Below are 20,261 nucleotides of genomic sequence, written 5' to 3'. Positions count from 1 at the left end.
ACGCTATTCACTCGACGAGGATCTCATTTGTCAAATAATGGAAGTTCTCGATAAACATAATCCTCTTGTCAAGACGTTTTAGATGGCTCATGACCGGTTTCTAGAAACACCTAATATGTAGATGAAAATTAAGTTAATTGGTTGACGAACCAAAGATGGATGTAATTACAATCTGCCAATGGTAGACGAAGTTACAGCACTTACTGTAGGTGATATCAATGTTTCTTCGTATGACGAAAGGGATAGTATAATCGACAGTCGTATTGAAGGGTTAAAAAGAATTTCTGAGCTTCAGACCGAATATTTAGCTCTACAATATCCACTTCTGTTTATTTATGCAAAAGATGGGTACATGACAGACATTCTTCATCGTGATGTCGATGAGCATTCCACAAGAGTGAAAAAGAGGGTTAGTATGAAAGGACCCGTTCATATACATTATAAACGATTCATAATAGTTGATTACATTGTGAGGTATTTGACCTCTATATGATACATTTTACAAACATTGCATTCGTTTTTAAAAGACAAACTTTCTTTACATTGAAAATTGACAGGCATGCATACCATTTCATAATATCCACTATCCAACTATAAATTGATTTAATAATAATCTTTGATGAACTCAATGACTCGAATGCAACGTTCTTTGAAATATGCTATGAAAGACTCCAAGTAATATCTTTAAAATGAGCAAATACACAGCGGAAGATTTCTTTAACACCTGAGAATAAACATGCTTTAAAGTGTCAACCAAAAGGTTGGTGAGTTCATTAGTTTATCATAATCATTTATTTCCATCATTTTAATAGACCACAAGAATTTCATTTCCAGTTCTCATAAATATACGTCCCATGCATAGAGACAAAAATAATCATTCATATGGTGAACACCTGGTAACCGACATTAACTAGATACATATAAGAATATCCCCTATCATTCCGGGATCCTCCTTCGGACATGATATAAATTTCAAAGTACTAAAGCATCCGGTACTTTGGATGAGGTTTGTTAGGCCCAATAGATCTATCTTTAGGATTCGCGTCAATTAGGGTGTCTGTTCCCTAATTCTTAGATTACCAGACTTAATAAAAAGGGGCATATTCGATTTCGATAATTCAACCATAGAATGTAGTTTCACGTACTTGTGTCTATTTTGTAAATCATTTATAAAAGCGCATTTATTCTCAGTCCTAAAAATATAAAGGGTAAAAAGGCAAATGAAACTCACCATACTGTATTTTGTAGTAAAAATACATATAACGTCATTGAACAAGTGCAAGGTTGGCCTCGGATTCACGAACCTAAATTAATTATATATAATTATGTGTTGGTCAATATTTATCTAACAAATTAGATCAAGTCATAGTGTACCACAATCCTAATGCTCGAGACTAATATGCAAAAGTCAACAAAAGTAAATTTGACTCAAAATAATTTCCAAAAATCTATACATGATTAATATATAGTTTAAATATCGTCATTTTATATTTTTAAATATTTTTAAAAGATTTATTAGAGTAATAATATAATTTATTTATTAATAAATAAAATTTTATATTAAATTTATGTAATAAAATATACTTTTATATATATTAAGTAATAAAATTTATAGGGTTCATTTAATATCATAAAGATAATATGATAGGTATTATTAAAGTAAGTTATTACACGTAGTAAAATATGTTTGTATCACATATTTATTTGATAAAATAATATCTATAATGATAGTAAGTAAAAGTTGTATTATTTTGTAATAATAATTATTATTATAAAAATATATTATTATAAAAATATCAATATTTATAATTACTAAGATGACATTATGATAAAACGATAATTCTAATTATGATAAGTTTAATATTTACGATAATTTTTAATATTATCTTTAAAATAATAATTCTATTTAAAATAATAATAATAATGATATTTTATAGTAACAATGACATTTCTATTAAAATGATAACTTTTGTTAAAATGATAGTTTTAATACTAACGATACTTTTAATAATAATAGTAATGATAAAAATAATAAGAACGATAATTTTATCTAAATCAATATCTTATAATATTTTAATTTCATCATGATACTCTTACTCATTATTTCCTAATCGTTTCGTTTAATAGCTTTTAATCGTCTTTTATATCGTGTTCATAATAATGATAATAATAGTAATCAAAATAATTAGGTGTTACCAATATTTGTTTTAATTACACTTATATTAATAATGATAGTTACTATAACATTATTAACGATAATACTAATAATTATCTTAATGATAATATAGTAATAATAATAATAACAATAACAATAACCATTTTTAAATAATGATATATATATTAATAATGATAATAATAATAATAATAATACTAATAATAATAATAATAATAATTGGATAATAATAATAATACTAATTATAACTTTAACGATAATAACGATAGTAATAATAAAAAAAATAACAATTTTTAATGATAAATCCCTTTTATTGATAAAGATAATAATAATGATAATAATAAGATAAAACTAGAACGACGATAAAAAACAACGATAATAATAATCATTTTTAATAAAAATATCGAAAATTCAATTGATTATAACTTCTAATTCGTTCATCGAAACCATTTGATATCTAAAGGAAAAGTTCTTAATTTTTCGCTAGCTTTCCAAGGACATGCATATCTTATACCTTATCTCAACCGCAAGTGTAACTAATTCAATATTCAACCTAACTTGTCTAAGGGCAATATCAAAAGTACAAGCATGCATAATCCTAAATACTCGAGCACTAGTCAGGGATACACTATTAGTATGTAAAAGTTAAATTATGAGTACTCACGTATCAATATTGAGATTCAATATTGCAGGAAAGGTACGTAGACGCAACGGAAATGATAAACACTATATTGACCTCACGAGCATACCCATGAACCATACTCAATCACCTCCATAGCTATAACCCATAATTTCCTTAATCCTATCCTACTCGAAAAACAATTTCGAAATCACTCGGACAGCACTCCGTCGTAATATTTTATGTATACTAATAATATCTTGAAATAATACGGAGTAAATATATATGTAAATCGATTGAGAGAGTTTAGAGAAAAATATTTTCAAGTTTCTATTAAATAATGAAACCTGTTGAATTCTATTTATAATAGATCTTTGAATTATTAAAGTAAATTATTAAAGTATGAATTATTAAAGTGAATTATTAAAGTATGAATTATTAAAGTGAATTATTAAAGTATGAATTATTAAAGTGAATTATTAAAGTATGAATTATTAAAGTGAATTATTAAAGTTAAAGTAAAGTAAAAATAAAGTAAAGGTAAAGTTTAAGTATAGTAAACGTATAAAACTATGTACGTATAATACGCGTATAAATATATATAATATTAATTTAAATCGTTATATATATTTAATAAAATAAAATATAAATATCGTTATCTTTATCATACTAGTTAAGTAATGAGTTATCAAAAGTGGTTCTAGATATTTATAAAAGTTATATACATTTTAATAATAAAGTTCTTTTTAAACTGAAAACGTTTTTGTACGTTTGAAACTAAATAGATCAATCGAGTCTTTATGAGATTCAATATTCCACTATCCTTTGTCTAGTTCTCAATGATTGACAATTTATTCTTATTTATAAATCACTTTACCATTTTTCGAATATTGTTAAAATGGAAAGATTTCTCAAATCAACGTGGGCCTTTCAACAGAGACTTGTAATCATAATTCAATATATCTGATAATTCAATCATTTGATCTTATCTTCTAATTCCATTGATAAACATTTTGAAACAGATACAATCATATAAAGTATTTAATCTAATATTTTGTTTACGTTTCAAGTTATAATATATATACACATATACATATATAATCATGTTCGTTTAATGGTTCGTGAATCGTTGGAACTTGGTCGAGGTTGAATGAATGTATGAACATAGTTTAAAATTCTTGCAATTTAACTTAACAAATATTGCTTATCGTGTCGGAAACATATAAAGATTAAAGTTTAAATTTGGTTGGAAATTTTCGGGTTGTCACAGTACCTACCCGTTAAAGAAATTTCGTCCCGAAATTTGAGTGGAAAGGTCGTGAATGATAATAAGTATGTTTTCATGATGCATACAGGCTGAAAATTAGAGTTTTCTCATCAGCGAATAATTTGAATAAACAATCCATTTATATGAAGAGTACGAATGAAGCTAACATAGAAGAGTGAAATGAGTAAGTGTATATTCATCTTATCATTTGACGTAGATATGATTGATTCCTAGATTTCAAGGGATTTGAAGAAAATCTTCTTAATAAGATTTGACTCTCCGGTAATCAAGGAAATTAGGATCCGCTTTAAATGCGATCGTCCATTTTAATTGTTCTGTAGGAGATTTTCTTATAAATTCACCTCCTTCGTTTCCTTACAACTCACACCTTCTGTTGATGCATTTTATGCAACTCCCTAGACATCTACCCACGTCCATTGCAGGTACAACAGTTTACAGGCCACCATGATTGCTCGTTATTATCCTATCCGTGTTTGTATATGGTTACAGGAACTGCAGGAACGAGATTTAGATGTTTGACTATGTTAGACTTAGTCAGACGTACGAGTGAAGCCTCACTAGTACGGCTGACAGGCTCATACGCACGATTGATGCTGAGCTAAGTCATAATTACAACCTAAATGAGAAGACACGAGTGAGTGATCACCCGTACGGCTGATGAAGCCAACTCGTACGTGTGATGAATGAATCGTATGGGTGAGTCAACAACAGGGGTATATAAAGTCTTATGTTCTTCATTTTAGGTTAAGCCTCTCATTTGTTACATACACTCAGATCTAGGAGCTCCTCCGATTCTCTCTCAGTCCAAATCACCCAGGTGGTGAATAATAGCTCTAGGTGTTGATCTAATCACACTTGATTTAGTTGTGGTTTGACTAAATTAATCCAAAAAAAAAAAAAAAACTTAACCTATTCACTAGAGGGTTTGATTCACTTATTCCGCCATTGTGTGAGTTAAATCTGTTAATTTCTATGTTCCTAGTCATGTTTCATCACCTTCTATTCTTTCCCCCTCAACTCATATTTTAAAGTATTCATCAATATGCTCCATCCAGTTCTGATTCTCGATATACTTCTAACTTTCATATCGGTCATTCTTCTTTTTCATCTACCGCCGGAAGAATCTATTTACTTCTACTATACTCTTGGGTTTATAGTGTTTCTAGTTCTCCCGTGTCTTTATATTGCTATATGCATCGATATATATGATTTATAATTTCTGGTTTGTCGTTGGGATTTATATGTTCCCTTATATTTCAAAGTCTCTGCTTCTGTCTTCTATAATCATTATCATTCACAGTTAATGCTCTCTTTTATTTGCTGCAATTTATACCCCAATTTCCATTTCGGAGTTTTGTCCTTTCGTTTCTTCTTCTTCTTGCGATTAAGCACCGCTTGTAATGGTCCAGAATTCACAGATATGAATTTCGGAATGAACATTGTTAATGTTCTAGGAAGGAAATTGTGATGGCACGATCTTGACTTGTCAAATTACTAGAATACCTTGGAAAAGGCCGAATCATCAAGAAATATTTTCTTGATATTTTAGAGGTTAAATAGAATACAAGAGTCGTATAACATGGCACATGATGATGTTATGATCTGTGTATCATCACGTTCCATTTAGAAACTCAGCATGACTTACTGTAATATAATCACATTGATCAAGTGTCATTATATTATTCTAATTCATGCTTCAGTTCCCAACATTACTTCAAAATATTCCTATTTTAAACTTGAATGTTTCAGAATTTAGAAACTAAAATAGTTTCTTTTATGATGTAATACAGATAGCGCAAAGAGGTAAATGATTTCAAATAAGAAAAATTAAGAAAATATCTTCAGAAATATGGAGGATATTTATAATGAAAGATATGATGATATTTTAGAATTTCTAATATCAGAGGATGATGAAGAATATTGTCCGCAGGGGTTTAGAGTCAGGAGCAAGGTATTCGTTAATGACTTCAGCAGGTACTGAATCATTTAGATCCTTTCAAGTCAGGTCCAGTCTTTGTAATTTGTCCACAGCCTCCTTCCTACTTTGCTCAATCCATTTTCCAGTTCCAAAACTTCTCTTTTTCTGCACTTTGCCAGCACACTTCATCATTATAATCCAGCTTTTACCGTTTAAAGTCGTTTATAGTTTTCGCTACTTCATCAGCATTTTTTTTTCCATTTTCGGAGAACCAATTCGTAGTTCGGAGTGTTTTTCAGAAACTTCACATTCAAATTAAGTTCAGAAGATAGACGTTATATATACACATATAACTGTTGGCGTAGACATCCTGCGAGATTTCAAAATACTGATTGCTAATTCCCAATGATTCGTATGGCAATTCTCATTACAAGATGCGAATGAGTAAATGATGGGGTTTCAATGAATAATTATAATGACTTTTTGGAGAGGTTAAAGTCAAAGGGTAATGAAGTTGTTGGTACATCTGCTGATAATGTGGTGGAATGTAAAAGGTTCCCTGGTAACGATGGTGTATATCTCAAGGTTATAATAAGGTTAGTCTAACTGAAAAGTCGAAGTTGACTTGCTGGAGCTGTGACAAAACTGGCTACTTTGAATAGGAGTCGCAAAGTTATTTTTGCTAATAAATGCCAAAGAATCTGACGCGGATACGTTGTTTAAACTTTTACTTTGGTTTCAAGAGTTTTTTGGGTACATAACTGTGGGTAACATGTGGTTGGATCATCATCTCGATTGCTCATCATTCGAAGTGTCTTCAAAAATTTTCGAAGGGTTTGAACACAGATTGTAATCGTTAACATACATTTGATGTTCTAACACAGTTTTGAAGTCAAAATATAGCTTGTGAAAGATGTAAGGATCTAAGAGTGATGATTTTGGTCTTATCTCAAGTTGAATTTTGAGATTTCAAAATCAGAATATGTAATTAAATTTTGAATGAGTATGGTTGTTTTGATTTCTATAAAAGAATGTATATTGTTGTGAAAGTAGGGAGTATAATGGATGATTTGCTGAATCAGATTCGAAGAATGTAACATATTAATTGTGAATTTATATATCTCTCGGGTATTATCTACCCGTTAAAAAAAATTTCACAATTAATATTTTGTACAAAAGAATTTTATTACAGTCTTTATGAAAATATATATATATATGTATATTTTCTTCAGATGTAACATAGATTTAATGAGTTAATGTTAAATTAAACTCATTTGATTTACGGTTGAAACTAGAATTGAATAATCCCTAAAGGCTTTAAAAAGTACATAACTTTTACGCAGTATTTCTTTAATGACATTGAAATTATGAATCAATACTTCGTTATTTGTTGATGTATGATGTTCGGTTCATGGAATTCTTGTGAATTTCGCAAAGTACGAATGATGTTATCTGAAAAGTTTCGAGTACATCGATGATGAAAGTGTAAAATCAAATATATACTTGATTTATTATGAAATGGAATTTGTTGAATTGCGACAGAGATTGTAGTTAACGCTGGTTAAGTTGCGGCCGAATGACGTACATTATTGCATATTTGTAATATGAATTAACCGAGTAGTTAAGATTCACACACAATAGCTTAGCACGGAAAGATTTATTTCAATATATATATATATATATATATATATATATATATATATATATATATATATATATATATATATATATATATATATATATATATAATATACATATAATTTCTTCAGAGGGAATGAGTTAATTCTTCATAACTCGTTGATACAATATACACGTTATTGATTCGTAATGATGTCCACAGTGATCCTTGAATTGACGGAGTTTGTGATGTTATCGGTGTTGTTGATTTGGATGTTGACTGTACTGACGATGCTGGTAACGCTGACGGTACTGTTGATGCTATTGGTAAAGCAAGTTTAGCTTGTTAATCACACACCATTTTTGTCAGGGTTTCTACTCTTCCTTCTATTATTTTGATTCGTTTAACTGATTTATGGTTAGGGCTAGATTAGATAATCTCTAAGACTTTAGAGATTACATAATCATCGCGGAATGTTTCTCCAATGAAGTTATGAATTAATACTTCGTCAGTTATTGTTGTTGGTACTCCTTGGTATCTATGGTGCGTATGACGTTGATGCTCATGGGACAGATTGTGAAGTTGAGGTTTACGACAAGGTTGTGGTTGGAGGTGGTAATGGTACTGTTGGCGTTGATGATTGTGGTACTGGTTATGCTGCTGATGCTGCTGCTGGTGTTTGTAATCTTTGCACCATATTCTCCAAAGCCACTACCCGAGTGCGAAGCTCGTTGACTTCTTCTATTATACCGGGGTGATTGTCGGTTCGGACGAGTGGATAAATATAATCTAGAATTTGATGTAGTATATAATCGTGACGAGATACTCTGGAAATGAGAGAGAAAATGGTGTTTCGGATTGGTTCGCCGGTAAGTGCTTCAGGTTCTTCGTTAAGAGGGCAATGGGGTGGATGGAAGGGATCACCTTCTTCTTGTCTCCAATGATTGAGGAGGCTACGAACCCATCCCCAATTTAGCCAGAATAGATGATGGCTGATTGGTTGATCCATTCCGGTTACACTGCTTTCAGAGCTGGAGTGGGATTCCATTTCGGAATCCGAGGAACTTGAATTAATGATGAATTCCATTTCGTACGATTGAATAAGGATTTTTTTCAATATGAAATGATTTTCGGTTATCGGATGGTATTCTAATTACATAGAATATCCATAGATATAGAACAAAAGATTTCGTAAATTACGGAGGAATTTACGGGATATGTTAGGTAAAGTTTAAAGTAACAGATACGATAAGATATGATTTAGCAGATACTCTAAGATATGAATTTTGTCTATACACTACTCATACAATTAATGTAGCAAGACGTGTCTAGACTAGTAATGATAAGCAGGTAATTTCCTAAGAATGATAAGCAGATGATTTATGACTAAAAATGATAAGCAAAACTTTTGACATGCAGACACGGTCGAAGTCCAGACTCACTAATTTATCCTAACGACTTATCAGTTAGACACACTAATGCAGACATGGTTCGCTAAGACCACAGCTCTGATACGAACTGAAAGGACCCGTTCATATACATTATAAACGATTCACAATAGTTGATTACATTGCGAGGTATTTGACCTCTATATGATACATTTTACAAACATTGCATTCGTTTTTAAAAGACAAACTTTCTTTACATTGAAAATTAACAGGCATGCATACCATTTCATAATATCCACTATCCAACTATAAATTGATTTAATAATAATCTTTGATGAACTCAATGACTCGAATGCAACGTTCTTCGAAATATGCTATGAAAGACTCCAAGTAATATCTTTAAAATGAGCAAATGCACAGCGGAAGATTTCTTTAACACCTGAGAATAAACATGCTTTAAAGTGTCAATCAAAAGGTTGGTGAGTTCATTAGTTTATCATAATCATTTATTTCCATCATTTTAATAGACCACAAGAATTTCATTTCCAGTTCTCATAAATATACGTCCCATGCATAGAGACAAAAATAATCATTCATATGGTGAACACCTGGTAACCGACATTAACTAGATACATATAAGAATATCCCCTATCATTCCGGGATCCTCCTTCGGACATGATATAAATTTCGAAGTACTAAAGCATCCGGTACTTTGGATGAGGTTTGTTAGGCCCAATAGATCTATCTTTAGGATTCGCGTCAATTAGGGTGTCTGTTCCCTAATTCTTAGATTACCAGACTTAATAAAAAGGGGCATATTCAATTTCGATAATTCAACCATAGAATGTAGTTTCACGTACTTGTGTCTATTTTGTAAATCATTTATAAAAGCGCATGTATTCTCAGTCCCAAAAATATAAAGGGTAAAAAGGCAAATGAAACTCACCATACTGTATTTCGTAGTAAAAATACATATAACGTCATTGAACAAGTGCAAGGTTGGCCTCGGATTCACGAACCTAAATTAATTATATATAATTATGTGTTGGTCAATATTTATCTAACAAATTAGATCAAGTCATAGTGTACCACAATCCTAATGCTCGAGACTAATATGCAAAAGTCAACAAAAGTAAATTTGACTCAAAATAATTTCTAAAAATCTATACATGATTAATATATAGTTTAAATATCGTCGTTTTATATTTTTAAATATTTTTAAAAGATTTATTAGAGTAATAATATAATTTATTTATTAATAAATAAAATTTTATATTAAATTTATGTAATAAAATATACTTTTATATATATTAAGTAATAAAATTTATAGGGTTCATTTAATATCATAAAGATAATATGATAGGTATTATTAAAGTAAGTTATTACACGTAGTAAAATATGTTTGTATCACATATTTATTTGATAAAATAATATCTATAATGATAGTAAGTAAAAGTTGTATTATTTTGTAATAATAATTATTATTATAAAAATATATTATTATAAAAATATCAATATTTATAATTACTAAGATGACATTATGTTAAAACAATAATTCTAATTATGATAACCTTAATATTTACGATAATTTTTAATATTATCTTTAAAATAATAATTCTGTTTAAAATAATAATAATAATGATATTTTATAGTAACAATGATATTTCTATTAAAATAATAATTTTTGTTAAAATGATAGTTTTAATACTAACGATACTTTTAATAATAATAGTAATAATAAAAATAATAAGAACGATAATTTTATCTAAATCAATATCTTATAATATTTTAATTTCATCATGATACTCTTACTCATTATTTCCTAATCGTTTCGTTTAATAGCTTTTAATCGTCTTTTATATCGTGTTCATAATAATGATAATAATAGTAATCAAAATAATTAGGTGTTACCAATATTTGTTTTAATTACACTTATATTAATAATGATAGTTACTATAACATTATTAACGATAATACTAATAATTATCTTAATGATAATATAGTAATAATAATAATAACAATAACAATAACCATTTTTAAATAATGATATATATATATTAATAATGATAATAATAATAATAATAATACTAATAATAATAATAATAATTGGATAATAATAATAATACTAATTATAACTTTAACAATAATAACGATAGTAATAATAAAAAAAATAACAATTTTTAATGATAAATCCCTTTTATTGATAAAGATAATAATAATGATAATAATAAGATAAAACTAGAACGACGATAAAAAACGACGATAATAATAATCATTTTTAATAAAAATATCGAAAATTCAATTGATTATAACTTCTAATCCGTTCATCGAAACCATTCGATATCTATAGGAAAAGTTCTTAATTTTTCGCTAGCTTTCCAAGGACATGCATATCTTATACCTTATCTCAACCGCAAGTGTAACTAATTCAATATTCAACCTAACTTGTCTAAGGGCAATATCAAAAGTACAAGCATGCATAATCCTAAATACTCGAGCACTAGTCAGGGATACACTACTAGTATGTAAAAGTTAAATTATGAGTACTCACGTATCAATATTGAGATTCAATATTGCAGGAAAGGTACGTAGACGCAACGAAAATGATAAACACTATATTGACCTCACGAGCATACCCATGAACCATACTCAATCACCTCCATAGCTATAACCCATAATTTCCTTAATCCTATCCTACTCGAAAAACAATTTCGAAATCACTCGGACAACACTCCGTCGTAATATTTTATGTATACTAATAATATCTTGAAATAATACGGAGTAAATATATATGTAAATCGATTGAGAGAGTTTAGAGAAAAATATTTTCAAGTTTCTATGAAATAATGAAACCTATTGAATTCTATTTATAATAGATTTTTGAATTATTAAAGTGAATTATTAAAGTATGAATTATTAAAGTGAATTATTAAAGTATGAATTATTAAAGTGAATTATTAAAGTATGAATTATTAAAGTGAATTATTAAAGTATGAATTATTAAAGTGAATTATTAAAGTTAAAGTAAAGTAAAAATAAAGTAAAGGTAAAGTTTAAGTATAGTAAAAGTATAAAACTATGTACGTATAATATGCGTATAAATATATATAATATTAATTTAAATCGTTATATATATTTAATAAAATAAAATATAAATATCGTTATCTTTATCATACTAGTTAAGTAATGAGTTGTCAAAAGTGGTTCTAGATATTTATAAAAGTTATATACGTTTTAATAATAAAGTTCTTTTTAAACTGAAAACGTTTTTGTACGTTTGAAACTAAATAGATCAATCGAGTCTTTATGAGATTCAATCTTCCACTATCCTTTGTCTAGTTCTCAATGATTGACAATTTATTCTTATTTTTAAATCACTTTACCATTTTTCGAATATTGTTAAAATGGAAAGATTTCTCAAATCAACGTGGGCCTTTCAACAGAGACTTGTAATCATAATTCAATATATCTGATAATTCAATCATTTGATCTTATCTTCTAATTCCATTGATAAACATTTTGAAACAGATACAATCATATAAAGTATTTAATCTAATATTTTGTTTACGTTTCAAGTTATAATATATATACACATATACATATATAATCATGTTCGTTTAATGGTTCGTGAATCGTTGGAACTTGGTCGAGGTTGAATGAATGTATGAACATAGTTTAAAATTCTTGCAATTTAACTTAACAAATATTGCTTATCGTGTCGGAAACATATAAAGATTAAAGTTTAAATTTGGTTGGAAATTTCCGGGTTGTCACATAGTATGCGTGAATTCTTCGCATATAAACTTCAAGAGCGTGCTGATCCTACACTTGTGCACTTGGGTCGTAAGTTATATCAACAGTTTGTAGTTGATGCTTACACTATGATTGAGGCCGAAAGAATCTCATACATCAGGAAAAATCAGAATATTCTAAGAGCAGATACTTTCACCAACTTATTGAATTCAATGGCATCAGGTTCTTTGGAGAATAGTATGATGGGAAATAGGATAAAACTTCCGTCCTCATTCACGGGGAGTGCTAGATATATGATTGAGAATTATCGTGATGCTATGGCACTTTGTCGTGTATTTGGCTATCCCGACTTATTTTTAACTTTCACATGTAATCCAAAGTGGCCAGAAATCACAAGAGAATTGGACGAGACCGGTTTTAAACTAGAAGACAAACCATATTTTTGTGCAAGGATGTTTAAAATGAAGCTCGATCAACTGATGAAAGATATAAAGAAAAAAATTTATTTGGTACTGTTAAAGAAGGTTTGTCTATTACCTTTTAATTAGTTTTTGTATATAATCTTCCGTTAAAGTATTTAGTTATATGTAATGAGTACATAGTATGTGAATAATCACTAATATACAACAAATTTTAGATTATTCAATAATATAAAACACCCTTTTTAATAATTTGTTTCTATATTTTTCAGAAGTCTATACCGTGGAATTTCATAAATGTGGTTTGCCTCATGCCCGTATATGCTTATTCCTTGATGAAATAAACAAAATGCCTCAACCAGAAGATGTAGATCAGTATATATGCGCCGAAATACCGGATGAAATCAAAGAACCAGAACTTTATCAACTCGTGTCAGATTCAATGATATACGGCCCTTGCGGTGAAAAGAATCCATCGTGCCCGTTCACTGATTCAGACCGAAAATGTACAAAAAGGTTTCCTAAACCTTTCTCAGATATAACAAAAACCGATGAAGATGGTTATCCAATTTACCAAAGAAGGGATGATGGAAGAACGGTAACAAAATAAGGTCATGAATTGGATAACAGAAGTGTGGTAGCTTATAACCCTTACCTCCTTAAAAGGTACCAAACTCATCTCAATGTTGAGTGGTGTAACCAAGTTGCTTCAATTAGTTATTTGTTCAAATATATCAACAAAGGTAATGATAGGATTACAGCGCAGCTCTGTAATTCAGAAACTGATGAAATTAAAGAATACTACGATTGTCGATACGTTTCATCTTCTGAAGCCATTTGGAGGATTTTGAAGTTCGATATACATCATCATCACCCCAGCGTTATAAGACTACCGTTCCATTTGAAGGGACAACATCAAATCATTTTTGATAAAAAGGAATTAATTGATGTGGTATTAGAAAAGTCATCAGTCAATACGTCAATGTTCATCAAATGGATGAATTGTAACGTTTCGAAGCAAGAAGCACGCGAATTGACTTATGCTGAATTCCCGACAAAGTTCATTTGGAACAAAGATAATCGGAGTTGGATTAGGCGTAAAAGAAACACCGGTGCAATTGGACGTATTCATCATGTGGCACCAGCGTCTTGTGATCTTTATTTTCTTAGAATACTACTCAACAAGGTTAAAGGTCCAACTTCCTATGAAGATATTCGGACGGTAAATGGTCAGGTATTTAATAGCTACAGAGACGCCTGCTATGATTTAGGTTTATTGGATAATGATAAGGAGTATATAGGATGTATACAGGAGGCGTTTTTTTTGGGGAGGGTGGTCATTTCGTCAGAAAATTATTTGCACAATTACTATTATCTAACATTATGAGTCGACCTGAAGTTGTATTTGAGAAAATATTTCGATATTTGTCAGTGGATATCGTTCATCCCCACAGAACAGGTGAGGATATTTAAATTATATTATACTTCAATTGTCATATTTACTATATTATTAAATTAAATTTAATTCATTGCAGGGACACAAATTGAGATTGAACTAATAAAAGATTTGACTTTACAAGAGATTGACAAACTACTTCAACGCAATAGTAGTTCATTGAGAAGTTTTAGTTCAATGCCATGCCCATCGAATCATACAAGGAATATTTCAGAAAACCATCTTATTATAGATGAGATCTGCTACGACAAAAGTATACTTACAAATGAACATTCAGATTTCATTACAAAGTTAACATCCGAACAAAAGGAGGCATAATATCAGATAATAAAAGCTGTTGATCACGATAAAGGAGCTGTGTTCTTTTTGTACGGTTATGGTGGTACTGGAAAAACCTTCCTTTGGAAAATACTCTCAGCTGCATTGCGCAGTAAAGGAGAAATTATTTTAAATGTTGCGTCAAGTGGGATAGCAGCTTTGCTATTATCTGGAGGTCGGACGGCTCATTCACATTTTCACATACCGCTTCATCCTACGGATGAGTCATTTTGTACTATTTCTCCAAGCAGCAAATTGGTTGAGCTCATTCGGAGGACAAAACTGCTTATTTGGGATGAGGCCCCGACGGGTAACAAGATGTGCGTTGAAACACTGGATCGTTCTATGCGTGATATATGTCGTCAATCCAATCCTGATAGTATGGATACTCTCTTTGGGGGTAAAACAGTTGTGTTTGGTGGTAACTTTAGACAAATATTACCTGTTATTCAAAAAGGTAAAAGAGAAGATATAGTAGATGCATCTCTAAATTCTTCCTATTTGTGGGATTATGTTACTGTTTTAACACTTACAGTTAACATGAGATTATGTGGTATTGAAACTAATGCCGATACTAGAAGTTTTGCTTAATGGATACTTGACATAGGCAACGGTGATGTCGGTGAATCTGAAGACGGAGTTTTTGATATTGAAATTCCACAAGATCTTTTGATAACAGATCTTGATGATCCAATTGGTTCTATCATCTCAACTATTTATCCAGATTATCTTCTTAATCTTGGCAATCCAGAATATTATCAGCAACGTGCAATTCTTGTTCCAACTCATGAAGTAGTTAACATCATTAATGATAGAATGATGATGAGTTTGGCAGGAGAAGAAAGGTCATATTTAAGCTCAGACAGTATATGTGTGTCACGGAGAGATGCTGACTTCAATAATGAACTATACACTATCGATTTCCTAAATAGTATTGAGTATGGCTTACCAAAGCACAATCTGAGGCTCAAAATTGGTGTACCAGTTATGTTACTTCAAAAAATAGATCAGGCAGGAGGTTTGTGTAATGGTACACGTTTACAAATTGTTCACTTAGGAGATAAAATCATCAAAGAAAAAATTTTAACCGGGTCAAACGTGTGGAAGATTACAGCTTTATCACGTATGCTTATCGTACCGACGGACAAGAGAATACCTTTCAGATTCCAAAGAAGACAATATCCATTGTTGGTGTGCTTTACAATGACAATAAATAAAAGGCAAGGACAATCACTATCGCGTGTCTGTTTATTTCTTCCAAAACCGGTCCTTAGTCATGGACAACTATGCGTTGCACTATCTCGAGTTACTAATCGTCAAGGAATCAAGATATTAATCTTAGACAAGGATAACAAACTATACAACACAACAATAAATGTGGTATACAAAGAAGTCTTGCAACACTTATAGACTTAATTGAAAACATGTTTTAAATAAATTCCATTTGTATGATATCAATGAACTATTATGTATGTATAATGTTTTTTTTTTTAATATTTGAATTATGTTACATTATTATGAGTTCCACCAAATATAATCTATTTTTTAAATATGTTTCATTCGTATCAGATATGTGAAAAATAGTATATGTTTTAATGTGATGTTACTAATATTATACGTATGCTATCTTTGAAATAATATTAATTCCAACGTGTAATGCACTGGCTCTTAAACCTAGTGTGTGTGTGTGTATATATATATATATATATATATATATATATATATATATATATATATATATATATATATATATGTGTGTGTGTGTGTGTGTGTGTGTGTGTGTGTGTGTGAGAGAGATCTGATTATAACAAATAAACATCATATACATAATATGTACAATCACCGCAAAAATTAAGGATAAGTGACAAACTTTCTTCACATAATATATACACTCTTGCATCAGAAACAAAATTATATATTGTATTAGGTGAATGCTACTTTAGAAATTGTGATAACTACATCAACTTACCATTTTTTGTCTGAAAATTTGTGAAGTATACTAATTTTGTGTTTCGGTGTTAATTCATTAAAGTATTACTCCGTATAAACCTAGCTACAATATAAAATACATAATATATATATATATATATATATATATAAGGGGCAGGATCAATGGAAAATTATCCAATTGGGTGGAAGCGGGGGAAGCAATTTTTTTTTTCGTTTCCTAAAAAAACTTTGTTCACGAACATTATAGATTGGATGAAAATATGAACATTTAGAAGAGACACTTCGTGATGAATGTTATTATTTTGGCAGAAAAATGATCTACAAAAATAACATTCAAGATAATATTGTTCGTGAAGAATGTTAACGTTTTTTTTTTCTTCAAGTTTTGTGAAGTAAAATTTAGCCCGGTTTAGAGTTTAGGGTTTAGGGTTTAGGGTTTGGTGTGTGTATTATGGAATAAACCCAAAACACCAAACCCTAAACCCTAAACCCTAAACCGTTCGTGTTAAAAACTCAATCTAAATCCTAAATCTAAACCCTAAATCTAAACCATAAACCCTAAATTTTAAACCCTAATATCTAAACCCTATAAACTCTAATATCTAAATCCTAATATCTAAACCCTAATATCTAAAACCTCAACATACGCTCAAAAAACACGATAATTGTTATATATTACTTTTTCGAGCGTTTTTCCGCCAAAATAAAAACATTTATCACAAAATGTCTTTATTAAATGTTTATATTTTCATCCAATCTATAATGTTCGTGAACAAAATTTTTTCAAAAAACGAAAAAAAAATTGCTTCCCCCCGCTTCCCCCCGATTGGTTACTTCCCTCTTGATTCTACCACTATATATATATATATATATATATATATATATATATATATATATATATATATATATATATATATATATATATATATATATATATATATATATATATATATATATTATTTTTAAGGGCGACAAACTTACAATATAGCACACACATATTATGTACAATCACCACAAAATATTAACATCTCACTAACTCAATTGAAGTTTAAATTCTCAACCTTTTAGTTAAAGATTTCTTCTAATAGTGCTTGGTCAAGAGCCATTTTTTTTTTTAAATAAAATAATTTTATAAAAAATAGTGAGCTAGGAAAAGAACCAAAAGAAGATAAAGTTATTCTAAAGGGGGATGATTCTCACACACACTTTTTTGATCCTCACACACCTATTTTAACCTTTTACTCTTCTAATAATACTCAATTGGTGTGTGAGGATCAAAAAAGTGTGTGTGAGAATCATCTCTCTATTCTAAACCCAGACAATATAATTAGCCACGATGCTATATGATGTAACTTTTCCTGAACTTAGGAGTCTTGGAAGACAATGGAATTATGATATTTCCATAGAGTTCAAAGAATAGAAAATGATAACCTCGATAACAGTTACTCCCTTCGTTCCAAAAAACTATCCATCTTATTGTTTTTGTTTGTTCAAAAAATATTGTCTTTTACTTTAAATAATAATACAAAAACATCTGTAGGAAAGATTAAACGGTATTAATCGATCTAATCTTCAATATCGAGTGCAGAATTACTCGATATTGAGTTTTATATCAAAAACGCTTAAACAAATTATGATCTAATATTGATAAAAGACTTAGATGTTGTTGATCGAACCAACTGAGTGCTAGAGCAACTGGAGATCGAAATCATGGCTAGGGATTGTTTGGAATTCGTAACCCTAACAATGAACCCGAAATCAACAATAAATTCTGTCTGCACACGCAACCGTGCGATTGTATTTTGTACCCGTACGGATGCATTCTGCATCTGCGGTTACACCAACAGTGAGTAAATTAACCTTAATCGCATACAAACGCTTGATCTATTACTCACCTGGTCTCAACCTCTACGAATATGTCATAATGAACTCGGGACTTACATTCATGCACTAACAAAATCCCCTAAGGACCCAGTTCATTATATCACAATCAAATTATACATTCAACAATTAAAAAACCAACGAAACAGTTCAATATTCATACAGTTCAAACATTCAAATCTAATTATTACAACCAAATCAAAATAAAAAGAAACTTTAATTCCACTGTCAAAAAGCGTTCATGATTTACATTAGGTGCACAACTCATATGCATAAAATGTACGAATAACACGGTTAAATTGAATCGCCTGCTCCATGTTTTGCAGCTCATGAAAGAATGGTTGTCTTCTCAACACCTTGATGTCAGCTTTGCACATGTTTCTCATCCACCTCGGATCAAATATCCTTATCTCCCGACTCCAAAATTGTCACCGCTTCCTCAATTTGACCATCGTAATACCACCACTTGAAGTTCTTACCAAAGTTCTGTGGCATCTCGCGAACTGGAGTATACTGCATCGTCTTTGCATGCTTATATTTCACAATCTTAATCCGCCTACCAGTTTCTTGATTTGTTCTATACGATATCCTTGGAAACTGCAGAGCTAATACTGACCAACCACACATAAATTCCTTCTTAATCTTAAACTGCATCCATTCACCCCACCCATTTTTTTCCTAGAACAGTAGAGGTAAACGTGCAAGCTCCATCATTTTGAAATAAGAAAGTGTCTTAAAATCAATGGCGTGTTTGAAAAAATCGACACCGTTTTCTCTTCTTACCGCATAACAATCCAAATCTTTGAAAAATGCCCAGCTAAGAATCTTTCCACCTATCATAAAATAACTTGTACTTGGGCTCCAGTTGCAGCTTTCTAAACCATGACTTTGTATTCTTTTGATAATCCCTCCTTTCTGATTCTTTTTCCTATTAACCGCATCAAGATTTTCACCTTCTTTATTCACACCAGATGACTCACCTTCCACAACAGTTAGCTTTTCACTAACCTTTATGTTCAAAACTTCATTACTTTTTTGCTTAAATAGATCCGCAAACTCTTGTAAATCATCCTCATTAGCATCATTCTTTGAACTTTCATCATCGAAAGCATCTTCAATGATAACCTCCTATGCACTGTCATCTCCAGTATGTCTATGTACACATGTTCCCACATTATTAGGAGTTCTCTCACAAGCAATCAAATGCTTAACCTCTATACCAAACATTTTAGCTATCTCGTCATTACTCATTGTATGTACAATTTCTCCCTCTTCAACGTCATAGTTCAGTGAGTTAATCACTGTACCTTGATCGTCCAGAATATATGTTAACATATAAATATCAATAGAGATAAGTTTAGGGAAATGTACCTCCTGAATTTGACCTACGTTCTCAGGACCATCAGAAGATGAACTTGAGTCAGAAAATGCTTCGCTTTCAGAAGACACCAGTACATCCCTTACATCAATCAATCTAACA

At 30.2% G+C, this 20,261-nt stretch overlaps 1 protein-coding gene across 1 annotated transcript; it reads left to right on the top strand.

Annotated features, from left to right (window-relative positions):
• Positions 1–178: 178 nt before the first annotated feature.
• LOC139853762 (uncharacterized) lies at positions 179–16,527 on the top strand. The gene is made up of 8 exons (XM_071843123.1): positions 179–409; positions 12,865–12,979; positions 13,449–13,774; positions 13,868–14,480; positions 14,712–14,885; positions 14,985–15,503; positions 15,558–15,968; positions 16,520–16,527. The coding sequence occupies exons 1-8, from the start codon at positions 179–181 to the stop codon at positions 16,525–16,527; spliced, it is 2,397 nt and encodes a 798-aa protein (XP_071699224.1).
• The last annotated feature ends 3,734 nt before the right edge of the window (positions 16,528–20,261 follow it).

This window comes from Rutidosis leptorrhynchoides, chromosome 6 (genome assembly GCF_046630445.1).
Source record: "Rutidosis leptorrhynchoides isolate AG116_Rl617_1_P2 chromosome 6, CSIRO_AGI_Rlap_v1, whole genome shotgun sequence".
Lineage (NCBI taxonomy): Eukaryota > Viridiplantae > Streptophyta > Magnoliopsida > Asterales > Asteraceae > Rutidosis > Rutidosis leptorrhynchoides.
This window is presented reverse-complemented; position numbering and strand designations above follow the sequence as displayed.